We start from the raw sequence: 26,441 nt of genomic DNA on the forward strand, positions 1-26,441 counted from the left end.
AAATATGAAGGTAGGCTAGCCAGCAATATTAGAAATGATAGTAAAAGTTTCTTTCAATACATAAGAAACAAACAATAGGCAAAAGTAGACATTGGGCCACTTCAAACTGGTGCTGGAAGCCTAGTGATGGGAGATAAGGAAATAGCAGGAGAACTTAATAAGTACTTTGCATCAGTCTTCACAGTGGAAGATATGAGTAATATCCCAACAATTAAAGGGAGTCAGGGACTGAGTTGAGTATGGTTGCCATTACAAAAGAGAAAGTGCTAGAAAAGCTAAAAGGTCTTAAAATTGATAAATCTCCTGGCCCCGATGGGCTACATCCTAGAGTTCTGAGGGAGGTGGTTGAGGAAATGGCGGAGGCGTTGGTTGAGATCTTTCAAAAGTCACTGGAGTCAGAGAAAGTCCCAGATGATTGGAAGATCACTGTTGTAATCCCATTGTTCAAGAAAGGATCAAGACAAAAGATGGAAAATTATAGGCCAATTAGCCTAACCTCGGTTGTTGGTAAAATTCTAGATTCCATCATTAAGGATGAGGTTTCTAAATTCTTGGAAGAGCAGGGTCGGATTAGAACAAGTCAACACGGATGTAGCAAGGGGAGGTCGTGCCTGACAAGCCTGTTGGAATCCTTTGAAGAGTTGACAAGTAGGTTAGACCAAGGAAACCCAGTGGATGTGGCCTACCTAGACTTCCAAAAGGCCTTTGATAAGGTGCCACACGGGAGGCTGCTGAGCAAGGTGAGGGCCCACGGTGTTCGAGGTGAGCTACTGGTATGGATTGAGGATTGGCTGTCTGACTGAAGGCAGAGAGTTGGGATAAAAGGTCCTTTTTCAGAATAGCAGCAGGTGACGAGCGGTGTCCCGCAGGGTTCAGTGTTGAGGCCGCAGCTGTTCACATTATATATTAATGATTTGGATGAAGGGATTAGGGGCATTCTAGTGAAGTTTGCCGATGATAGAAAGTTAGGTGGACAGGCAGGTAATACTGAGGAAGTGGGGAGGTTGCAGAAGGATCTAGACAGTTTGGGAGAGTGGTCCAGGAAATGGCTGATTGAATTCAACATGAGCAAATGCGAGATCTTGCACTTTGGAAAAAAGAATACAAGCATGGACTACTTTCTAAACGGTGAGAAAATTTGTAAAGCCAAAGTAAAAAGGGATCTGGGAGTGCTAGTCGAGGATTCTCTAAAGGTAAACATGCAGATTGAGTCAGTGATTAAGAAAGCGAATGCAATGTTGTCACTTATCTCAAGAGGGTTGGAATATAAAAGCACCGTTGTGCTACTGAGACTTTATAAAGCTCTGGTTAGGCCCCATTTGGAGTACTGTGTCCAGTTTTGGTCCCCACACCTCAGGAAGGACATACTGGCACTGGAGCGCGTCCAGCGGAGATTCACACGGATGATCCCTGGAATGGTAGGTCTAACATATGAGGAACGGCTGAGGATCCTGGGATTGTATTCAATGGAGTTTAGAAGATTAAGGGGCGATCTAATAGAAACTTACAAGATAATACATGGCTTGGAAAGGGTGGACGCTAGGAAATTGTTTCCGTTAGGTGAGGAGACTAGGACCCGTGGACACAGCCTTAGAATTAGAGGGGGTAAATTCAGAACAGAAATATGGAGACATTTCTTCAGCCAGAGAGTGGTGGGCCCGTGGAATTCATTGCCGCAAAGTGCAGTGGAGGCCGGGACGCTAAATGTTTTCAAGGCAGAGATTGATAGATTCTTGATGTCACAAGGAATAAAGGGCTACGGGGAGAATGCGGGTAAGTGAAGGTGAAATGCCCATCAGCCATGATTGAATGGCGGAGTGGACTTGATGGGCCGAATGGCCTTACTTCCACTCCTAAGGTCTTATTTCACACCCTTATTTCAATAATCAGCACTCCTGTAATCTAGGCAAACACAGCCCAGAAAATGCACACAAGACTCCACAAACAGCAAATAAATTAATAAATAACCAGATTTCCAGAAGACTGTTCACCAAACAGAGAACTTTCCGCTCTTCTGCACTTCAGCAGGCAAACAATACAGTATTCGCTCAGCACTACATTATTGTAGCCAATAATATATTGTCAAGTCAGAGGTGAAATTTTAACCCAACCCAATTCAAGAAGGAATGGAGAATAGCAATGTCAGTTATGAAAGTTACCCTTGGTTAGTGATCAAACCAAATCAAACTTTCTATTCTTAAACGTAGGCTGTCCCTCTTAAAAAGGGACACAGAACTGAATTAGAGTTTATAAGCATATTATACGATGACAGAGTGGAAGGATGCACTGTGTCTCACTGCTACTCCATTGGTCACAATATAATTAAATGTTTTGCCCAGTTACCGATATGACCAATTGATCCATATTAGGTTCAGAATAAAATGATTCATCAATCAAGTCAACAAAATTATGATCTATTATAATAGCAGACTTATTTCAACAAAATATAAAAGCAGATCAATGCAGAGCTTCAACGTATAGAAGTATAAATATTTACCCTTTAAAATAACCCCTGCTCTCACACAGACAAATGTTAAAGAAAAAAACTAAATAAGGAAATTTTCCTCAGCAGAGATTAACTTTGGGAATAAACACTGACCAAGATAGTTGTGCATTCTCAGAGAATAAAAGGCTAAGACAGGAAATATTCCAGATGCTTTTAGTCTGGCATCCTAGTACATATAGATGGTTACTAGATACAGACAATTGTCCCTCTGGGGTCTCTTCAGACATAGTTCTAAACATCTCTTCACACTACATGTTGAGAGAGAGTCTTCTGCAAGTATTTCAGGTAGAATAGCTGTTCAGACGTTTTTGCTCATGTGGGATCCTCAATAGTGTTTCTATAAAGATGGCAATGGTGGACCGGAGGGGTCTTCTCTCTTCACAGGTTACACTATAACCAAACTCAAATAATATCAAACAACCACAATAATGAACAACTGTAAACTCAGCTGACACTTCCAGCAAATCTATGCAATTAGCTTGAGCCATGCTTTTAAACAATGTATTCTAGTGTGCTTTGTGATCTTTTTATGTATAAAAAAAGTCTAGTTATTTCCCAGCACCTCAACTGAACCAATCTTTGCAACCCTCAAGACAGGAGTCCTCAAACAGATACCAGTAATGGAAGGGCCTTCACAGACAACAATAGTATTCTAACAAAAAAGGAACGAACACCAGTGGTTCAGATTCAGGGATGTCATCCTGGAGATGCCACTGCTTGACCTTGGGGGTGGACAGCCCTCAGAATAAATCAATGTATTATAACATGACATCTCTTCCCTGTCACTCCAGAAAACTCCTCTCAAAATATACAGAGAAAGATGGGCTGATTTGCCCTGGAAACTGCACATTTAGCCCCCAATGACATGGGGAGCAAAAAAATAAATCAAGTCAGGTCACACCGGCCTGTTTTGACTGGAGGGTCAGTGAGAGTGTGGGAGACAAAAATCTATAAAGAGCTGCTCCACCAATCACAGATTCTATCTCTTCCATGTTGCAGTTCCAGCTCCTCCAATCACAGGTCCACTTCCATGTCACCTTATAAGTGCACAACGGTGGAGCAATTTGCGATGGCCTGCATATTATAAATGAACAAGATGATCAAATTGGACAAAGGGGCTGTTATGTCCTGAAGTGAGAAGGTTGGAAAGAGTCTCAGGACCTTGCGATAAACTGTGCTTCACAGTGTAATAGTGCACAAGGTTCATCAATAAAGGGTTATGGGACAGTGGAAGTTGGGTGGGGTTTATATTTGGCAAAGATACACCAGTTGAACAGCCTGAGGATAGGTTGAACTGAATGAAATTGATGAGATCCAGGCAGCGTGCGACTAGATTCAGGCTTGCTCAATACCAGTCTAATCCTACATCCATCCTGATCACAAATGGGAACTTAGGTAAATATTCCTTCACTTTGTGCTGTGAGTCTAGTTGTTTTATTCAGTTAATTTGGCCCAGACTTGACAGCACTGGGGCTTTGCTAATCTGCTTTTCTTGTGCAACCTTCCTAACCACAAACAGCATATAGCGTAACACTTCTTCACAAAATAAATAACTTTATACAGAAAGAGAAACAACTTGAAGCTCTGTGCAATGAACTAAACAGAAATAACAAAATACAGAAGATGCATTTCTTTTGCCAGATTTTTCCTCTCTCATGCACTGCAGTACAAAAACAAATCGCAATCAAAAGAACTGTTAGTTATTCATTTACTTCTTATACCTGACAAAGCATTGAATTTGTCTTTGAATCTGACCAATTCTTAACCAATGAGACAGATTGTCTTCTTGTGTGTGCTTTTGTTAGTTTATTATTGAGAATGGGGGGGGGTAAAAGAGGTGGTAGAGAAAGTAAGTTCCATGGTAGATTTGATTGTTTGAGGGTCTGACAGAGGCTACAGAAACTAGACATTTCTGGGATGAAGACTTCAGTTACACAAACAGGTTGGAATAGTTTGGGGCTGTTTCTTCATGGAAAATTCAAGATTTAGAGGCAATTTGATTCGGATTTCAAGATGATGAGGGTCCTGAACAGGGGAGATAGAGAGAAACAGCTCCCATTGGAGGAGAGGTGAGAAATGAGGAGACAGCTTTAAAGTGATTGATAATAGAAATGACGACATGAGAAAAAAAACTCTTCATGTAATAAGTGGTTCGGCTCTGGAATGCACCACCCGAGTGTGGGGGAGGCAGATTCAATTGTGGTTTTCAAAGGTAAATTGAATCATAATCTGAACAAAACAAAAGGAGTCTCCAAAACCTAATATGTTAATCCTGAAACTTAAAAGATAATCCTCAGTAAAATCTCATCCCTCAGAAGTATTTTGACATAACCATTCTCTTTTGTTCAATGCACCACACCTCTATTGATGAAATACCAATCTCTTATACACACAAAATACAACCTATCAATGATGATAGCTTCAAGCATGTTTTGCTGCCTCCACTTAATTCCAGCCACAAAAGGCTGTTAGGACACAGGGAAACCCCTCTGCTAAGTTAAACGCAACACACAGACAAGCTCACCTCGCGTCGTAATCTGTTAAATTTTGAGATGTAAAGAACCAAGCCAGATCTCACTACTTAAAGTAAAAATTAACAATTTTATTCTTTAAATCCAAAAAAGAACATTAAAACAAAAACTATTTAAACTCCTTTCTCTTAAACCTATATTTTACTTCCCACTCTACAACACTGGTCTGATAAAAAAAACTGAATGTGTTGCTGGAAAAGCGCAGCAGGTCAGGCAGCATCCAAGGAGCAGGAGAATCGACGTTTCGGGCATGAGCCCTTCTTCAAGAATGTTTCATTCCTGAAGAAGGGCTCATGCCCGAAACGTCGATTCTCCTGTTCCTCGGATGCTGCCTGACCTGCTGCGCTTTTCCAGCAACACATTTTCAGCTCTGATCTCCAGCATCTGCAGTCCTCACTTTTTCTCTCTGATAAAAAAACGCAGATTAAGATTTACAAACAAAAACATGTTTCAAAACCAGCCAGCTTTGTTGCTTCTCCTTTGTAGATTTTCTTCTGTATTTTCCTGCAGGTTTTCTTTGGTCTTCTGCTGCACAAATTTCTTATGGACAGGTACTTTTCAGAGAGCGATTCGGCTAGCAGTCTGTATTTGTTGGTGCCCTTTGCTGTTCTCTCCCCAACTGTTCAAAATGTCCAGTTTTATACCTCAAAACATCGAATCATTTCTTTGGTTCTGTGTCATTCCAAATAGTAAAATTCAAATTCGACTGTATTTTGGTATCTGGTAATTTACACTGATTGACCAAATTTGAATTTGTTTTTGTTACATGGCAACACAATTCCAGCTATTTTTTCCAACCGAGTATTACATTTTTAAATTGTTCAGCATTCTGTGCTTGCCAGTCCTTGCCTGCTTCTCCTCTTTCCTAAAAAGGTACAGTGCACACTTATACCTTCATAACAAGGCACACCACCAAACATCATATCACAAAACTATTGACTTCCAATTCTCTTACAGGACAAGTGGAACACAACGGAAGTTGAGGAGTCACAGACATGCATCTCCTGAGTCCAGTGGAGAACTTGGCTCCCTGTGCAATAAAGTCAGCTATGACTCAACATGGATGAGAACATTAAAGAAAGAATCTTTTGTTGCTTATGTCCCCTCTAAACTCCCATCACATGCTTACCCTGCTACCTGACATGATGGTAAAAACAATGACTGCAGATGCTGGAAACCAGATTCTGGATTAGTGGTGCTGGAAGAGCACAGCAGTTCAGGCAGCATCCAAGGAGCAGCGAAATCGACGTTTTGGGCAAAAGCCCTTCATGAGGAAAGCACCTGACATGATGAGCAAGCTGCAGTTGGTATGGCCACAACCTCTTGGTCTCCACCTCCCACTGCTTCTCCCATACCAACATGGCACTCTCAAAACCATTTCTTGTCCAGCTCAGGAAGTAAGTCTAAAAGTCCATTGTTTATGGTTTCCAATGGCTGAAGTAAATAGAATAAAAGGGGCACACCTACAAAATTAAGAAAAGAGATGAAGGACACGGAGCTGGAGAAACTACATTTTGCTCCGAATGCTATGAGGCTATGGAATGGGGATCAGTGTTCACCACGTGGGCAGAAACCATGCCAACCTTTAACACGAGGTTCAAGCAGTAGAAAGTGGGAAGGGGGGGAAGAATTATGTCAAAGTTTTCTATTTATCATGGAGTCTGGCATTATTACCTCAGGCAAATTACCTCTTCCAAGGTAGAACTTCATGACTGACAACAAGTCAAGCCATGAACAGGGAATTAGCTATTGTAAATCCAATAACTATCCTTCCAGTTCTGAGAAGGAAAGGAAACCATGGAAGTGTAAAACCAGAATTTAACCTGCATAAAAATACTGAAGTAAGCCAATCTGTCAGAGGCTTTTTAATCAAAAAAAAAGCACAAGGGGACTTTTAACCAAGATAATGGATTTGCAAGGTAGATCTTGGAAACTGTTTCTAATCAACAATACCACCAGGCATTCAAGGAGAAAGCCAGCTGCATCACTCAGCACACTTCACAACAAATGCAAAAAGAAGTGCTGATACATTTGCTGATTGAAAATTAAAACACAAAAAACTCAAAATAAAGTGACAACCATACACACTAACTCATCTTATCATTCCGCTTTTTTAAAAATCAAATTTTATTAAATTGGTGCATCTATTTATTATTCCAAATACACAGCAGCAAAGGATGGAATTTCTACTGTAGTCTAAGGAAAAAGCATAAATAAAGTCCATTAATTTATACCTTTGGAGGGATCTCTTACATTTACATAGCTGAACCACACTGCTGCCAGACCTGAGCAAGTTCTCAGAAATCTCTACCTACCCTCTGCCAAATCCCAAGCTGGTACTACAAACTTCAATGCAACCACTCAGCTGGCCACCTTCTGACAAATGTCAAGATCCCACTAAAGCGGAGGATTTTTTTTTTGAAAACTTTGCATCAAATGTCAAAATTATGCTAGTGCTACACAAGTGTGGGATTTCTACTCTTCCACACTCACAGTCACAATTATGTTTAATTCCTTGTTTGATCGCATGCACGGATCTGCTAAACACTAGGTGCCTAACTCCAATCTGGCACTTTTAACACTAGACCTGTTCTCAGATTTAAGAAAAAATGAAAATCAAATACATAAATATAAATCACCGATTCATCATACAATTACTGATTGTAGAAAATCTGACAAAGAATTACACAATTTAGTTTCCAAAATATTGATCAGATTTCCAGAATAACCACCTAGAATAGAATAGCATATGCAGTTAATACAAATCGGCAGTTTATCCTACTCCATTACATAACCTCTCTGATGAAGGCAGCCTGATCCAGTAACAATAGGTGCAACCTCATATTTTTGAATCTGTCATACTTGACGTAAATATTTTGTCACAGCTAATTAATAGGTTACTCAAAGCAATAAGTCAGAAATGAAAGGGATTACAGCACACAACGAGCAAACAAAAACACTTGCCAATCTCTGATTGCCTCTTTGCATCATTTAGCCTTCTCCATAATGAAACCTTCAACTGGAAATAAAGTATGTAAATTCATTCAAGTTGTTTTTAAGGTTTTATAACTGACAGCAAACCTGGCCATCAGCTGATGTCATCGCTCCGATGCAAAACTCAGCCTCCAAGGGCAGATTAACAAAACATCCGCTCCCTCCCTTAAATCCACTGAAAGCCAGTTTTAAAAGCACTGAAGATATTGCTTGTCTAAAATCTCAAAAGCTGATATCTATCCAATTTCTGAAGCAATAGTTCAAAACAATTATATTTATAGGCTTCAAGGTGGAATCCATGTATTTATAAATGCACACAGATAACATTAACCATAGCAGCTTATATTCATGTCACCTTCATTATAATAAAACATCCCAATGTGCATCACAAACTAAATTATGTGGCTGCAAACTCGAAAAGGATATCACCAAAGCTCCTCCTAGAAACAAGTATGACAAAGGCCGCAAACCATTGGTTCAACCTCAGAGTTGCCTGGTAAGAGATGGTGTCAGTGATTAGAAAGCTGGGTTTGTGGCAGGGACCAAGACAAAGATAATGGTGTTAAGACCAACACTGAACTGGAGCAAACCTTTATGATCTAGTTAAGCAATCTCACTATGTAAAAAGAGGTGGTGGTGAAGCAGTGATGGGTACCATTAGCACACATACACAGAAAAGTGATGTCACTTTTTTGAATTATGTCACCAAAACGGCAGCATGTTGATGAGAAATCGGAAGGGTGCAGTCAAGAATAGATCAGTGGGGGATCAAAAATAAAAAAAACCTTATTCAAAACCGCTTTCCCAGTTCTAACAAATGATGATACCATCCATCTAAAATATTGTAGCCAAGTCTATTTTGAACATGAGACAGTTAGCTACACCAACCATTTATAATAAAATATTCCAACGTACACCAAGAGAATTTTATTGGTCATACATGCATTAAGACCTGAAAATATCAGGTAAGGAGGCAAGCAAACTCCACACAAAGAGCAAATCCCAAACCTGAGACTTTGAGCAATATACAATTAGGGACATGCATAAGATATAGAAAAGGGGTGATATTTTTGGATCGAATTCCAAGAAAAGTGGATTACACTGACCATAATTTAGGGAACTTAATTTATCAAATTATGTGACGTTCATCCTGCTGTTTCTCCCACAGTATTTTCTTCAAAGTTGTGAACCAAAAGCATTTTCGACACTAGGTACAACAGTGCAGCACGAGTTTTGATGTGGGGGGAGGGAGTTTCTGGAATTTGACCCATCACTAAAGGAAGAATGATATATTTCCACGTTAGGAATTTGAATGACTTGGTGAGGAACTGAAAGGTGGTGGTGTTCCATGTATCTGCTGCCCTTGTTCTTCTACATGGAATGGTTGTGGGCTTGGAAGGTGTTGCCTAAGGAGCCTTGTGGAGTTCTGCAGTGCATCACGTAGGTGGTACACAGTGTGGTTGCTGTGCACTGGAAGCGGGGAGTGTGAATATTGAGGTGCCAATCAAGTGAGCTGTTTTTATCCTCAGATATTGTAAAACTGGAGGGTCATTGGAGCTACAGTTCTCCAAGTAAACAGTCTTTTCAAACTGCTGACTTTTGCCTTATAGATGGTGGCAGACTTTGGAAAGTCAAACTGGTAACTCACTGCAGGATTCGTCGCGTCTGACCTTCTCTTGTAACCACAATATTTATGTGATTAGTCCAGTTAAGTTTCTGGTCACTGGTAACCCTCAGGATGTTGACAGTGGGAGGTTCAGTGATAGCTCTATTTTTAAATGTTAAGATGAAATGGTTAGATACTCTCTTGGTGGAGATAGTCATTGACTGACATATGTGTGGCATGAATGTTACATGCCATTTTTCAGCCATGCCTGCATCTTGTCTAGGTCTTGTTGCACTTCGACTTTAGTATCGGAGGAGTAGCAATTGATTCAGAACACTATGCAGTGAACATTTCCACTTCTGACTTTATGGTGGAGAGAATACCATTGGCAAAACAATTGAAGATTGTTTTGGACACTACCTTGAGGAACTCCTGTAATGATATCATTGAGCAAAGATAGCCCACAACTGTAAGTCCAAAATTAAGTCTACCAAGAATTTGTGAAAGCACTCAAAATCCGCTTCAACAAAAAAACTCTAAGAAGAACAACAAAAATGATAAAGTTCACTGTTTTAACCACTAAACATTTTTCTATGGATGATGCACAGAACAATACTACAGTTCAACAGAAATGTAAAACAAAATGTTCAAGGTTTTTAGATGTATGAAAAACTACCCACTTGTTTGGAAACTTGCATGTAAAATTAATATTAAAACATAAGCACATCAAGCATAAATGCCAATGACATTAAAACTACAGCATCTTCCTAAATTAGCAAAATCAGGTTATAGAAACTATTATTACTGACACTATGCTGTATTTATGAAGTAAATATCACTATGTAAAAGTTGAGACAATTTATCCCGAAGGAATTATTACTAACCCCTCCAGGTTAATTGTCATCTTGATACAAACATTCAACACACTCTTTCCAAGCCAATGATCTGAAAAGGCACAATGTTCCTTCACTGCTCCCAAATTTCTAATGACTGTCTGTTTACGAAGTAATAACTTCTCATTAGTCACTGTTACCAGAACAATTATTTTAGGGGCAGGGTGAGGTTTGATTAATTTACTCAAGTCTACAACTAAACATATTATAAGTCAGTGTGTCAGAGATTAAAATGATATCAACCAAAATAATTGAAACCAGAGTTTGTGCAAAATAAGTAATAATTTAACTAATTTCCCCAACATGAAAATAGATTATTGTGAATAGATCAAACCAAAATAGAACACATAGATGCAGAAGTCGGAAAGCTAAATAATTGCTTCCTGAAAAAAAAATTTGGTGACCCAATGATAAAGTCATTTTGTCATTGTTGCTGAGTAACATCACTGGCCTGCTTGTCAAGTACTGAAGGAGATGGTTGCCAGAGAGATTGTGACATGTGATAAGAATCAACAAGGAATAAACTTCCCTGACTTTAATCACCTTAGAAGTTACCTGTTGAGGACACATCTGTTCAAAGCAACATTGGTAAGACCAGAGACTCATCTTTGAAGACAGAGTCACATATTCCCAATCAGAACATTTCCATTGTGTTTTGTGGCACTACCATGCAAGATGGAAGAGATTTCAGAATAAAATTTGGCATCCACAAGAACGACCATCAGCAACAATGTACTGTAACACAAGATCCAGCATATCCCTCATTGTACCATCAAGCTACAGTTCAATAAGCAATGTGGAAGAGTGTGCAAGAGGAGTACCACAGATGCTCTAAAAATTAGCTGCCAACCCAATGAAGCTACAACACAGGATGACAAGAATGCAGAATCAAAGCAGTTAAGATGAAGCTAAAAAGATTTCACAGATTTGGCCAAACCTCTGCAGTCCTGCCCATCTAGGCGCAAATGTGATGGAAAAATAAATAACTAAGACGAGGTGGCCATGCCAGGAATATCCACACCTCAAATTGTCAAAGCTCAAACATTTGCAAACATCTTCAGCTAGGAGCGCCATGTGCACAATCCTGCCCAGCTTCCTGCCGGGGCTCCCACAAATTCTGCCTTGAAGCTGTGCGGTACATGAGAAAATGGCTAAGCCCATCTGAACCAAGCAAAAGTAATGACCTCAAAAAATCCCAACCATAGGGAGGATTTTTTCCCCACAACTTGCTACACCTCCAGACAAGTTGCTTCAGTATAATCATACCATAGGTATCTCCACCATAGAAAATTGTCCAGTACTTCCTGTTCACAAAGTACGCCAACCTGGACAATTCGTGCCTCAATTGGCTCTAGATCAAAGCAATGGAATGAGTTGTCAAGAATGCCATCAAATGGCATCTACCTCCATGACTATTCACTGTTGCTCAGTTTCAGCTCCACTATCACCACCCAGGACTAGACCTCACTGCAGCAAAGGAAGATAGCTTGGTTATTGGAAGACAATCATCTCAACTTTTGGACATTGACCAAAGCCTAGCTATCTTCAGCTGTTTTGTCAGTGACCTCTTCATTCTAAGGAGGCAGATCCAACTTGGTTGCAGTAAGACTGAGGCAACATTCAAGCTTGACTTTAAAAATAATATAAAAGATAACTTAAGCCACACACTGATACAAGTACCAGGCATTGATCATCACCAGCGACAGAACTGGAACATTTCTCCTTTACATTCAACTGTATGAGCCTTCCTAAATCCCTTTGTACGAAACCTTAGGGAATAGGTTATCACCATTGACCAGGACCATAACTGGACCACCCATATAAGTACCATCAGTCCAACACAAGTCAGAGGCTGGGAATTCTCTAGCCAATAACACCTCTTCCAACCTCAAAACTAATCATTATAGAGTGGGATTGCCTGAATGAGCAAAGCTTCAACAATTCTCAAAAAAATTCAACATAATCGAAGGCAAAGCAGCCTTTTTGATTGGCAGCTCAACTACCAAATTAAATATGTTCTCCTTCCATCTCCACCGCAACATGACTGCACAATGCAACATCTAGAAGATGGTCTGCAGTGAAAGCCAAAGCTTCAAGATCAGCTCCTCCACCTATAATATCTACCATCTTGAAGGAAAAAGCCAGCAATCACCTGGAATGACAAGGGGGTCAGCTTAGTGTCGGTGGTGATTGAAAAGTGTTGAGCAGTGGAAAATATGAATAGGAAGAGAAAGTAAAGAATCGTAAGGAAGAGTAAAAAGTTTATTCTGAGCAGGATTTCAAGATTGGAAGTAAAACCATAATATTCTATTGAGAAGAGTGGTTTCAACTTTTCTTGCTATGTTGTTCCTATAGTTAATGACAATATCTGAAGCTACCTTGTCCTTTCCCAAGAAAAGTCAATTTTTAAAAAAGTTGCATGTTTATTGTATCTTAAATATTAAATTCTTAAACAACCCTGCCTTGCAGACATATAATGTACTCATCAGAAAACAAATTAGTACAATTTCACGACACCTTATCGGAAAATAAGCTTGCATTAGTGGGATACAACTAAAAGCAGCAAGACTGATTCGGAAACAGAAACAACATGGGAAAATTAGTGGCAAGGGCCAACTGAGGAGACTCCCTCCCACTCACCTTCAGTCAAGCCAGATACCAATCTATTCTACTGCCAGGTATCTCAATTGTGGAGATTTATCCAAGGATTCCTAGAATCAATCTACTCTGGAACAAAAATACAGCTAGCCCTGAGACTCATACCCAGTACTACCAGATCTCTTTCCCATTGTTTATAAATTCCAGGACACCGTTCAATATTATTAAAGCACGTATTTATATCACTTCACATAGTATTCCTCATTTAACAAATCTTCTGAGTAACTATGAACACAGAATGATCAGGTTGTGCATTCATGTAATTTGCACGGATGACAAGACAGAAGATTACATTCCTGAACCTACATGTGGGGCACGCATACCTTATTCCCAAACTTTGTTTCTTCTAGTTTCTTTCCATTTTACCTTCTATCTTTTTCCCCTAAAGTAAATTACTATGTCAACAATTCCCATGAATGATGCTGCTATCTGTCCCAATGTTGTTACAGGCTATGGTCAGTAGGTGGCTTTGCAGAACAAATTTTCTAATCTGGTGGCCAGCTCCACCATCACCATGCATATTAAAAACCTTCATATTCAACTGACTTGGCAACCCCATTTGACATTCACACACAAAATGTAAATCTTTGCTATTCCAATCTTTTACCCAAATGATATTCATAACCTCTCAGTTTGTCCTTTGAATGTGTGAAATCTTAAGAATTTTTTTGGTGGTCCACGTACATCCATTGCATTAAATATCCATGTCCTTTTATTGATTGGTAAGTAAAGTGACTTTTTCTTTAGCTTATCCGATGCATCAAGGACATGCAATGACTGCATTTTTAAAAAAGACTCTAGTTAGACCAAACACCAAGCCTACCAGAAATTAATTGGTCAACAGGTTCAGATATAATAGAAAACATACCTCATTTAATTTCTCCACATGGGTCTAATTTTAAGAGGAACATTTTTGCACTAAATCCCTGAATTATCCTATTTAGTAAAGTCGTTTTCTATATCAGATCAAAACAATTTCAGCCCATTTAGATTAATTCTATATTCACTGCATTATAAAATAAGACAATTGACTTGTTTAAATATGCAAATAATTGAATGTTGACTTAAAGGCTGCCTGACAATCTTAAGTTTACACATGATAGATGTATTCCAACACATATACATCAGAATACATGGGCTTTTATTTGGAGAATGGATTACCAAATGCAAATACCATCAGCAAACCAGACCTTGCATGGTATTTAGTTAAAACATTAATCAGCAAGTGGTAAACTTGCACTCAATTGCAACAATAATATGTGGTCTCCATTTCCTCAACCTCCATTTCATGTCACTGAGAGGAACTGGCTTTGTACGAGAACACATACTTACTGATGAGAGATTCTCAGCGAAAAATACAACCATGACTTGCATTTCAGGTTATCCTAATATAGAATATAGGCAAAGGCGATGACAGTGATCGAGTTAAATTTTCCAGGTCACTTACATTATAAAACCCATCACCACAAAACAACACCAACTGTTATCAGCATTATTTTACAACTTCTATCACAAAATAGAACATTATCAAACCTTTCATTTCTAGAATTTACAAACTGATTTTTGAGCATAATAGTCATGTCAAATGTAATAATGAAATGATTTTTTACAGTCAAATCACAGAAATCCTAAGTGATGGAATAAATGGCTGCATATAGGAATGAAGATTGTCCTTTGACAACAGATTACATTTTACCACAATAGAAAAATAACCCAAGTAATAATTGTTGATCTTATTGATGAGGATTATTTGGGCACAACCACATAATATCATGTCCCTGGGGCCACTTGAATTGCTGCATACTCCATTAACAAGTGCATGCAATGCAGAATCTGACTTAGTTATTCAGGGTCTGCACAATGAAGGTTGTCAATCCCTCACCAATTTACCATTAAAGACTGGTGATTATCCATAAAGTAATTATTTGTAACCAAAGGATTTTGACCCAGTTTAATGGGACTTACAGAAAATTTTTTAAATGTAGAAAGCTGGAAATTGATAATATACATAGGGAAAGTGGCATTATATGCACAATTCCAATACAAAACAGGCAAGATAAAACCGAGCTATCTTTGTGGATTTTAAAACCTTGGCATATGCTGAATAGGTTCTCATCCTATCCTGCAAATATTTACAGTCAATACATGACTGGTGTACCACAGAAATGACTGTACATTTCTGCTTTCAAGCAGTTGAAATAGTACATGATGACAGCATTTTGCTCCACCTCTGTTTGACGTCAAAACAATTGCCCAAACAAAACAGCCTTAAAAGATGAAGAGCAAGAGATCCCATAGTGCTAAATGTAACAATTGAACAAAAAAAACTGTTTTATAAATTCTTCAGCAATTCTACTCTTCACTGACTGCTATGAAACTTGACAATCAATCATGTGAATAGTTAATGGTTCTATATATGGAACGTGCCTGCTGTTTTTTTTTCCCCAAAGGATATAAAGGCAGTTGAATACTGCCAAGAGAAAGGACATGGAAAAACCCAATTTCAACATTAAATTTGTTGAATTTGTTTCAATGACCACACTGTCAAAATTAAACTGCCATTGAGATCAGGGTTCACTGTTACTAGTTCCTTTTGTGGAGGGATAGAGGGGTTGGTCTGGTAAGCTTCTTGTTGTTGGAGAGTAACAAGGACATGATCCAGTATTCTCATCTATTGAAGATGTATTTAGGCTGAACAGTGTCATTACTAGCTAAAAGTAACAGATGTGATGTTTTCTCTGCAATGTCATGTTCCATTAAAGATGGCACATGCAATGTGACTGTGAAGGTCATGTCCTACTGCGTCTTTTGTACATTTGGTCGAAATGAAATTTTCAAGGTCGGGTTACTGTACCTGAAATTGCAACATGCCGTTGCTGTTGTCTGTCCGAAAGGCGTTGTCATCCATCCACGATTTGGGGGTTAATGTAGGTGCAGTTCGAGGGAATTTCGGGGGGGCGATGACATTGCTGGAGAAGGGTTTCTTGAGTGGAGAGATCGGGTTGAGGGGGGAAGGCACCCCAACAGCTCGCCGGGGGTCCCTGGCTTGCAGCCCGCTCCAGGGATTGGGGGCCGTGCTCCAGGTGGTGTTCTGATGGTTGTTCCAAGCCGAGGACGGCTTGCTGGTCATGATGGGCTGGTGGTTGTAGGCGCTGCGCTGGGCGAACGGAGCCTGCGGGCTGACGGGCGACCTCCGCTGCTGCTGCTGTTGTTGTTGTTGCTGCTGCTGCTGCTGGGCTTGGTGGTGCTGTGTCTGCTGAGCCAGGCCGATCTGGGGCGAGAAAGTGCCACCGAAAACCGGGTTGACGTGAGTGAAATTCTGGAACAGCATCGTCCCGTTGACGGCCGGGATGCCCTGGAAAAAGCTATCATCCGCCGTGTTGGTGGTGCCCGTCGACCACGTACTGAACGAAGGGGACAGGGAGGTACCAGGCTCCTGGGGTTGAAAGCTCAAGCCGGGCAAGATTGGCGATTCCATCTGCGCCTTCTCTTTATTCTGGGCAGAAACCGGGGCGTTTATACTCACGGAGCTGTCTTCGGACTTGGGGGTTTCTGCGGCTTCGGTGCTTTGCTCTGACCTTGGTGAAAGCTGCTGGGGGTTGCTTTTGTCCATCAGTAAATCATCCTGCATGGTTTGCGGAGCTAAAACAGGAAAAAACAAAGGCGCGTTATTAGCTGTGTTCTGGTACTTCACCGCTGGCGAAAATCCTGTATCATTGCTAGGTGACTGTAAAGCAAATGTGTAATCGCCCATTTAAACAGAGCGAGGGGGGTGGGGGGAGTAAACGAGGCAATGTTAAATGCTTCTTTTCTATTAAAAAAAAGGGGGCAAATAAAAAGGAATGAGTAGCAGCTTCACCCTTTCGTGTTCTGGTCCCCCCCTCAGAATGAGAGATTTGAGCTGCGGGCACAGATATTCACTAATTTCGCCACGTCTTTCTTTACACCGGAACTTCAGCTCTCACCCGCAATGTGAAACTGATTCTTGTTCCTGTTCAAGAGCTTTCAATGCCCTGTGCTAATTTGCATACGTCAATAAATAGTGCTGCGTCCTTCAGAAGGTTAAAATACGTTTTAAATTAAAAAAAACATTTACAAGATCCAATATTACATTTGCAGTCACGCGACATGCAGGCGATGTATTTTTTTTGCCACCAGAGCATTGTCGATTTAAATTAAACAAATGTCTGGGGTTACAGATCTGGCACCATTCTGCATTTTATTGAGTCTCGATTTTATTGAGTGGGGGTGGGGGGTTCGAACAATCAGCAACCTGCTTAATTTAAATAAACAGGAACCTGTTTTGTACGAAATTATCTTCATATATTAATTTATGAATAAGCGATACTTTTAAAATACGATTTTAATACAAGAGGAGCGTCGAAATACCCTTATCGAGGCAGAACCATATGTGACACGTAACTTGTGACCTTGTCTATTTTTTTCGCGTCTGCAACTTTGATGACCAGAACAATATTTCGATTGCCAAACGCAGTGACATCTTAAAATGTCCTGAAAGCTCTTGCATATTGCTGGTTTACCATGCAGTATGTTTACGCCATTTATCCACAATTGATGGCTATTCATAAAATGGCTCCTTGCTTTGCATGTTATTGCAAATGGCCAAATGACGATTGGACAACTCATAATTCCATTTTTTGCTGACAAATTTCGAAAAAAAAGTGTGCCCACAAAAGTGACATCTTCAATATTCAACCATTACAATCCACACGGAACGAATTCGACTCGCGTCTTTAATCTGACAGGCAAGCAGACTAAACTGAAATGTACGCTGGTTCACATTTACTTTGCACGTGCATTTTTAACAACGCAATTAATTTTATCACCATAAACGGACCCCCAAGGTCATTGTCAGCTCGTATCAACATTCACGTCATGTACGGTCAGGTTCGTTTTATATGACAACATTGAGCATAATAAAAAACAAGAGAAGCAAGTATTATCCGCATGTATTTATGTTAAGCACCGTACCCGAAAAGCAAAGAAATGGTTTCTCGAAAGGGCGTACATTTCAAATACACTTTTAAACAATGCACTTATCCAAACATTGTCCAACATTCCAGCTCAAGTAAGAAAAACAAAACCGTGAACTTTATGTAAAATATTAACTTCAGTCAACCAACCAAATCTAAACAAGAGATACATAAAAATAAATGTTAAATACATGAATTGATGATAGCATCCTCCTTTATTTGCCCGTTTGACAAGCTGATATTCGCCATTGATTTATCGTGAAGTCGTCAATTTGGGCCCTTGCAATGATCAAGGTCACAAGAAACATTTTTATCAATAACAGCTAGTAACGTGATTGATTTGTTCTGTTCGCCAAGTGGGAAACGAAGCAAATGTTAATGCCTTTGCTCTCCAACTAACATTCAATTCTATTTACTTAGAATTCAGGAGGTTTCACTCTGCAGTATTTAATCTTGGATCTCACAGGCTTCTTCTGATAGATTCCCAATCGTCTCTGGATTACCGAAAACAGTTGTTACCTTGGTATGAACCTCTGAAATAGTTTGCGGGAAGTGAAGGGGGTGTGCAATAGAAGTGCCAGTCCCTTTCCTGGTGCGCAACGCAAACTTCGAAACGCTCTACCCCACCAGCCACAGACCAAGCCAAGCCAGCCTGTGGGATTCCATTCGTGCGCGTGCACAGGTAAACGTTACGCAGCGGTGCATGGCGGACAATGTAGTCCTGGCCGAGCTGCGCCTGCGCCGTCGCCGACGGGCTTGCTGGAGGAAATGGAACTACAGCTCCCAGCGGGCCCCGCGGGGTCCGCCGGTCTCCGCAGAGCGCACGGCGGAGCGCACTTCCGGTTGGGCTCAACGTTATTATTACCTCACAGTAAATGGAGGTCGCAGCTCGGAAGTGGTCAATTGTGTTTTGAAACAAATACACGTTTTCTCTTCAAGCAACCCCCCCCCACCCCCACCCTCAATATACACAAAAAAAACACCCCATAAAGATCGGCGTATTTTCCCCCCAAGAAGACCCAAAATCAGAAGTTTAATGGGTGTTCGCCCCTACGGCTACAGAGCGCTCATCCTGCCGCCGCGGTTTCTCGGCCCAGCTTCGCTGGCCCACAGCGGGTCTCTCTCTCCGTTCGATCGCCGTGTGGTTTAGGCCGCAGAGCGAGGCCTAGCTGAAGCTTTTACATGAACCTCCTGAAACAATCGAGCGAAGGCAGTTGAAGGAGGGGGTAGATTGCTGGAAAATGTCGGGCGGCGCGGATCTGATGGCGGTTTCGATGCAGCCGCTGGATAGGTGAGTGAGAGCGGGGCATTCAGATCACTGTGTCCCGGCGACCCAGGTCCTGCTCCAACCCACTCACATTGACCGCCTGTTCCGCTTCAGAAAAGGTTTAAGTCTCTGAGCCTGTCGGATAGCAGCTCGGTTTTATTTATACTTAAGTGATTGATCACTGAAAATGTAATACATTTGTTCTTCCGAGAGTAATCGCTCTCGTATTTAAGACAACTAATGCGTAAATATTGGAAGTTTACATTTTGCACGATGTGTTGATAATTATTTTATTAAAATTTAATAACAGAAATTATGTTCATCTTTCTTACAATACTAGGCTCTTGACTGGATGTTATATAGGTCATGAGTTTGAAAGTTTGTAATCTTAAGAAGTAAACAATTGTCACTGTGCCGTACAATTTAATATCTGTTGAAAGGAAATTTTTCCCCCCATACTTCAAGTCTATTTTATACAAATACCTTAAGGGTTCTATTTTCAAGATACTTTACTAGGTCTATGCGGAGATTTTTTTCAATAAATTATATGTCATAAATATATTAAGTGCATTAGAGTGCACTAAATATGTAGCTAACGTTTTGCAGTCAGTTATGATAGGAGGAAATGTTTAGTATACAATAGCATCACCTCCAATACGTGAACAGAAGAGAGATAAGCAGGAGTAGACTATCCAGCCTCCCAATCTGCCCCCATCATTCATTGATCTTGTCTCCATAACTTTCTGGGATAGAGAATTCCAAACATTCACTACCCTTGGGGAGAAATTCCTTTGCATCTCAGTTTTCCATGCATGCCCTCTTGTCCTGTAACTATGTCCCCGAGTTTGAGATTTCCCTGCTAGCAGAAGTATCTTCTCAACATCTACCTTATCAACTAGGAGAAAGTGAGGACTGCTGATGCTGGAGATCAGAGTCAAAAAGTGTGGTGCTGGAAAAGCATAGCCGGTCTTCATCCGAGGATGAAGAACTTATGCTCGAAATGTCGACTCTCCTGCTCCTCGGATGCTGCCTGACCGGCTGTGCTTTTCCAGCACCACATTGTTTTGGTGTTAGCTTTATCGGGTCCTCTCAGAATTTTGTAAGACCAGCCTTCATTCATCTGAACTTTCGTGAATAATGCCTTAACATGTTTAGTTGCTTTTGATATGGTCAACTCTCTATCCTTGTGCATCACTTTTTGAACTGCCTCCAATGCCATCTAACCTTTTCTTAAATATAGACCAATACTGTATATAGTATTCTAGGTGTGGCCTCAACATTAGCCAACACAGTTGTAACAAGACTTCCCTATTTTGAAACTCAGCTTGTGAACAATAAGAGGCCAAAATTCTAAATATGCTTTATTAATTATTTGCTGCATTTGCATGCTAACTTTATGTTGTTTGTATAAAATGTCTAGTTTCTTCTGCGCTGTGCTTTTTATGAATTTCTATTTAAATAATGGTTTGCTTTTTGATTCTTTCTGTCAAAGTGCATAACCTTGCAATGTCTCTACAATAAATGCTTTCTGATAAGATTTTGATCAGTTTCTCAACCTAATCTATATTCCCTCGCAGATTCCTTAAGTCCTCTTCACAGCATTCCCTCCAACTATATTTGTATCATCAAATTCCGATAAATTATTCTCTGCCTCCCTCCTCCAAATTATAAATGTACGTAGTAAATAATTGAGGGACTAGACTGATCCTTGTGGAATTCTATTCTCGATGTTCAAGATGGCAGCAGAGGAGCAAGGCTAAGCCTAGGCCTTGTCTGGTCCTGTCTGCTTTTTTTGTTTGCTTTTGCTCTTTTCTCTAAAGTCTGGAGGGTGGCAAGTGAAAGAGGTGATTTCCAGCAATAGTGCAGCAATATAGGACGAACTGGGCATGCTTCTACCCCAAAATAGGGTCTCCCGGGGAGTGAGAGCAGGTCCTGGGCTAACTCCCCTGGTCCGAACTCGCAGGCTGACTGAGGGACAGGTGAGCAGCTAGACCCGGAGTGGTAGTATCAGCAAAAGGGACCCCGATGAGCAGTAGTAACATCCGTGTAGGAGCTTTGAATAGGGAACAGGAGAGATGGAACCTCTGCATTCCTAAGCCCACGGCGCAAGCTTGGGCACAGCAGTCATGATTGTGGCAGTGGTGAAGGACTATACATAGTACCCCATTTCAGAGACTCTGGTCGAAGTTAAGCAGTGGACAGGAAACAAGAAGAAAGAAAGATGAACCCTATTGCAGTGAAATCTTGCATTATATTCACTGTTTCAAGATGGTGTCTAAGCATGGCGATACTTTGCATTTTAATGCACAAAAGCTTTCACTTATTCTATATCCATGTGACAATAAATATAAATCTAAATTAGTTATGTCTTTCCGACCTGAGAAACACCCATCTCTGGTCAACACACAGAAGACAATCTACAATCCCTGCTATTTTACTATCCCCAAAGCCACAAGCTCTGATCTTGTGCAATGGTCTTTTTACATGGTATATTGTTGAATGTCTTGCAAAAATCCAAATGCAATACATCTGCTGTTTTCCCCTTTATCAACTCTGCTTGCTATATCATCAAAGAACCTCCAGAAAGTTTGTCACATGATTTCCCTTTCACAAAACCATGTTGATGCTGTTCGATTATGTTATGCTTTTCTAGCTGTTCCTTCCTTATTAGTGGACAAGGGTTTTCCCACATTAGATGTTAGGCTAACAAGCTTATAGTTTCCCACATTCTGTCTCCTTCCCATCTTGAACATGGGCATCACATTTGCAGTTTTCCAATCAATTGGAACCTTGCTAGAATCCAGTGAGTTCTGGAATATTGACTCTATTACCTTCCCTCTCTATATAGCCACTGGCATGTGTGTCATCAGGACCTAGTTATTTATGTGCCTTTAGTCCCATCAGTTGTCAAATATTTTGTACATGTTGCCTTAAGTTATGTAATTTCGTAATTCTGTTATAAATTTCCCAGTGTATCTTTCAAGGGTCCCATACTTAGTTTAGTTACTCTTTTTAAATACCTGTCAAAGCTCTTGCTGTGTTTATTTTTTCCAATTTACTTTCTACTTTTAATTTTCTCCCTTTTCATTAGCTTTTCAGTCATATGTTGGTGCTTTTAAAAAAAATGTCCCAAACCTCTGGCCTACTGCTGGTTTTTCGCTGAATTGTATGCCTTAATTTTTGATTGGGTACTCTCCTTGACTCTTCATTGGTGCCTTCAAAATGAAGGACTCAATCTTTTGGCTGCTATCAGTTAAATCAGTAAATGTACCTATTGAATTTGACTTGGAGGAAACACACAAGGGTACAGAATGTGATTTCGACGGGGGACTTCAGTTTCCCATCATCCAATTGCTTGGTAGCAGAGTATTAACAGTCAGTCAGGTCCTAAAGGAAATGTGCTACAGATTCAGTCTAGCAGCTTTGGTGAAGGAACCAACACAAGGGGAAAAATACGCATGACTCTTACCAATCTACCTGTCATAGATGTCTGCCCATGACAGTCTCAGTAAAAGAGATGAAAGATTGCTTGTGGAAGGAAAGCCGTAACTTCACATTGAGGATCTCCTCCATTGCGTTGTGCATTATTACTACTGTGTTAAATGGAGCAGACTTGAAGACAGATCTGGCAGCTCAAATCTGGACATCGATGATGTATTTGTGGCCATCAGAAATAGTAGAGTTGTATTCAACCAGAGTCTTAGCTGAGAAATCAACCCTAGTTCAAGGAAGACTACAAGCCAGGAACAGCACCAGACAAAGCTAAAAATGAGATGGCAATCTGATGATGCTGCAACACAGGATTACTTGAAGACCAAATAAACAAAAGCCTTGTGTAATAGGCAGGTATAAGTAATTCCATAACCAATGCATCAAATCTAAACTCTGCAATCCTGCCACATCCACTCATCAATGTTGATGGGCAATTTTTTTTTTAAGTTTAAAGGGAGGCAGAGGCTTTGCTAATATCCCCAACCTCAATGAATGAAGAATCTCAGCTTGTCTGAGCTAAAGACAAGGCTGAAGCACTTGAAACAGCATTTTCAATTGAAAAATAAGTATCTGATCCATAATCGCCTGCTCCTGACATTCTAAAATGCACAGATACTCATCTTCAACCATTTGATATGCTCCGGTGATACCAAGTAAAGGATAAGGCATTAGATGTTGCAAATGCAATTGTCCTGACAACATTCTGGCAATAGTACTGAAGAATTGTGCTCCAGAATTAGCTGTCCCCTACCCAAGCTGTTTGAATACAGCTATAACCAGAAGTAAGTAAGTCAAGTTAGAAACGTTAACTGTGTCTCTCTGCACAGCTGCCATCTGACCTGTTGTGCTTTTCCAGCACTTAATGATAATATCTCGAAACAGCCAATTTTTGTAGTTTCAGTTTGTGTCCTATCTGTAGGAAGAGTTGCTCCAACTGGTCTTTTTGCAGATTTGTGCATACCTGCTGGCACTGGAGAGGGATCATGTGTCATCTCGTCCTTGGCCTAAGGCCTTTAATATCTGTTGAATGGTGATAAATGATTATTGTACAAAAATCGGTTGTTAGTTATTTTTGTTTATATGTAATTCCATTTGTACTGAACCCTCCTCCTAAGAGTTGCATTCGAAGTGGTTGCATTGTTAAAGCAGCGCTTGTTTTTGTATTCTCAGACCCTTTTCTCTGACAGCTCAAAAAGGTTCTTTCTGCTTTGAATAATTATTAACTTGTTATTTTGGGAAATGCAAAGTCTACTTTCGTCCTGTAACTCATTGAAAGTGAATTGGCATCTTACCACTGGACTAATTATGCAATGTGAGAATTATTGAATAATCAATTATGAATTATCATAAAATGTATTCGTGTTTAAGTTTCATGTTTTAAATATTTGCAACATATAATTCATGATGTTTGCCCCAATATCTTTGTCACGTGAGATAACTTCCAAATTGAAATTTTGTCAGGGTACTTTGTGTAAGGTGTAATCATGTCATGTCCTTTGGAATGTATTTCACATTAGAATATCTTACTAAAACATTATTAAGTTTTTTTTGATTATTGTTAGTAGCTGGCTACATGTATCAATAATTACTTAATTAGTTGGAATTTTTTAGTTCAGTTGCTATCTCTCTGAAGCTATAGTTTCTTGTTCCCAGTAACACCCTAGTGAATCTCAATGGTTGTACTGTCCTTGCTGTAACGGGCAATAAATGCTGCCTTCGCCAATCATTCTACATCCTATGTATAAAATTTCAAAAGTGCATGTTTCACATGTGTGAAATTTTAACTCTGTCCCTCACTCAGAATATTGATGCAGAGTAATGCCAATGTTTTATATTCTTTATTGATAATACTTGAAGCATACAGCGTGGAACAGACCATTGGGTCCATCATGTCCATGAGAACCAAACTTCCTAAACTGAACTAGTATCATTTGTCTGTATTTGGCCCATATTCCTGTAAACCTTTTCTCTCCATGTACCTGACCATGTGCCTTCTAAATGTTGTAATTGTACCTGCCTCTACCACTTCCTCTGGTACCTTGTTCGATGTACCCTCTGTATGAAAATGGTGACACTCTGGTCCCTTTTAAGTCTTTCCCCTCTCTCAATAAATCTCTGCCCTTTAGTCTTACACTCCCATATCTGAGTAAAAAGATTTTGGCGATTCACCTTATCTATGCCCCTCGTGATATTATGAACTTCAATAAGATTACCACTTTGACAATCAACAGTAGTTTCATGGTTATCATTAGACTTTTAATTCCAGATTTTTATTGAATTCAAACTTCACCATCTGCTACAATGGGTTTCAAACCCAGATCCCTACAATCTGAGTCTCTGGATTAATAATCTCGTCATTCTAGCGGTGGGCCAATTCCTCAAATGAGTAACTGTTCAAGTTACACAACTTCTGCTCATAAGAAAATCCCTCTATACCTAAGATGTATGAACCTTCTCTTTCCTTTGAGAAAGAGAACAAAATTGTTCACAATATTCCAGGTGTGGTCTAAATATTGCTTCATCTTTGTTGATCTGTCATACTTAAGGAATTATGTATTAAAATTCCTTAACCTCTTCATTCATAAATACCCTTTGACATCTTTTCATTGAAGATGTACTTTTATTTCTCCCAAGTTAATAAGTTTAGTTATCTGCTTTAAATCCTATGTCTTCCTGAAGTTTTTGCAGTATCTCCTCAATGTTTGTAGCTTTTGACTTTGTGCTCCCTAGGTGTAAGTTCAAATTATCAAGAAGAAATGTGGATCCAGTTATCAGTAGTTCTACCTTCTCTTTCTATTCTCAATGTGTTTATCCCAATCTTCATAAACCTACGCAATATCAGCTTGCTGTGTATCTCTTCCTGACTCAAATAGCATTTTTTATCCAGTTTTCACATACTGTAGGCCTGAATCTTTCTAGCAATCTTATTGTAAGATTTATGTACACAATACTTGCATTTTCCTTTTTCAATTGGTCACATTAAGCCATAGTTTGTTTTAGCATACCTTGCAATTAATAACTGTCTTTGACCTGAATTAAGCCAACTATTTCTAAATGTTCAAATGGTTATACTTAATGGTCTGTCATTGCTCATTTCACAGTTCTCTCCCTTTTTGAATAAGGATGTTACATTCGCTGCTTTCTAGCCACCCAGAGTCACAGTTATAGAATTGTTATGGTGCAGAAGGAGGCCATTCTGTCAATTGTGCTTGCACCAGTTTTTTAAATGCATATAATTACTTGAAATGTCAATCTCTAATTTCCTCACCCTTGCACACTATTTCATTACAAATAATTATCCAATGCCCTCTTTGAATGCCTCAATTGAAACTACCTCCTCCTCATTTCCAGGTAGTGCATCCCATGCCCTAACTGTTAGCTTCCCTTCTTGAGATTCTTACACGCTTGATGCAACTGCAATATGCCAACTTCTGTGAACAGCCACAATTTATTTCAGCAAGTAAAAGCTTTTTGAGGATCACTTGATACTCTTTGCGATG

The 26,441-nt window shown here is 39.8% G+C and overlaps 2 protein-coding genes across 6 annotated transcripts in view; one reads left to right on the forward strand and one right to left on the reverse strand.

The window, feature by feature from the left end:
• The window catches only part of cpeb3 (cytoplasmic polyadenylation element binding protein 3), a 118,887-nt gene extending 100,021 nt beyond the window's left edge, over window positions 1–18,866 (reverse strand). For 2 of the 5 annotated variants that reach the window (XM_072557723.1, XM_072557722.1), the window contains exons 1-2: window positions 18,374–18,695; window positions 16,043–16,830 (exon numbers count right to left, since the gene is read on the reverse strand). In XM_072557723.1, the coding sequence (XP_072413824.1) occupies window positions 16,043–16,830; window positions 18,374–18,431 (846 nt within the window). In that variant the 5' untranslated portion in view covers window positions 18,432–18,695. Of the gene's footprint in view, window positions 1–16,042; window positions 16,831–17,047; window positions 17,175–18,373 lie in introns of those variants that run through there. The other 3 variants (XM_072557728.1, XM_072557725.1, XM_072557724.1) reach the window with 3 other exon arrangements.
• Window positions 18,867–19,044: 178 nt separating this feature from the next.
• The window catches only part of marchf5 (membrane-associated ring finger (C3HC4) 5), a 121,351-nt gene continuing 113,954 nt past the window's right edge, over window positions 19,045–26,441 (forward strand). The window contains exon 1 of the mRNA XM_072557729.1: window positions 19,045–19,473. Within this exon, the coding sequence (XP_072413830.1) occupies window positions 19,424–19,473 (50 nt within the window). The 5' untranslated portion in view covers window positions 19,045–19,423. The remainder of the gene's footprint in view (window positions 19,474–26,441) is intronic.

This window comes from Chiloscyllium punctatum, chromosome 38 (genome assembly GCF_047496795.1).
Source record: "Chiloscyllium punctatum isolate Juve2018m chromosome 38, sChiPun1.3, whole genome shotgun sequence".
NCBI lineage: Eukaryota > Metazoa > Chordata > Chondrichthyes > Orectolobiformes > Hemiscylliidae > Chiloscyllium > Chiloscyllium punctatum.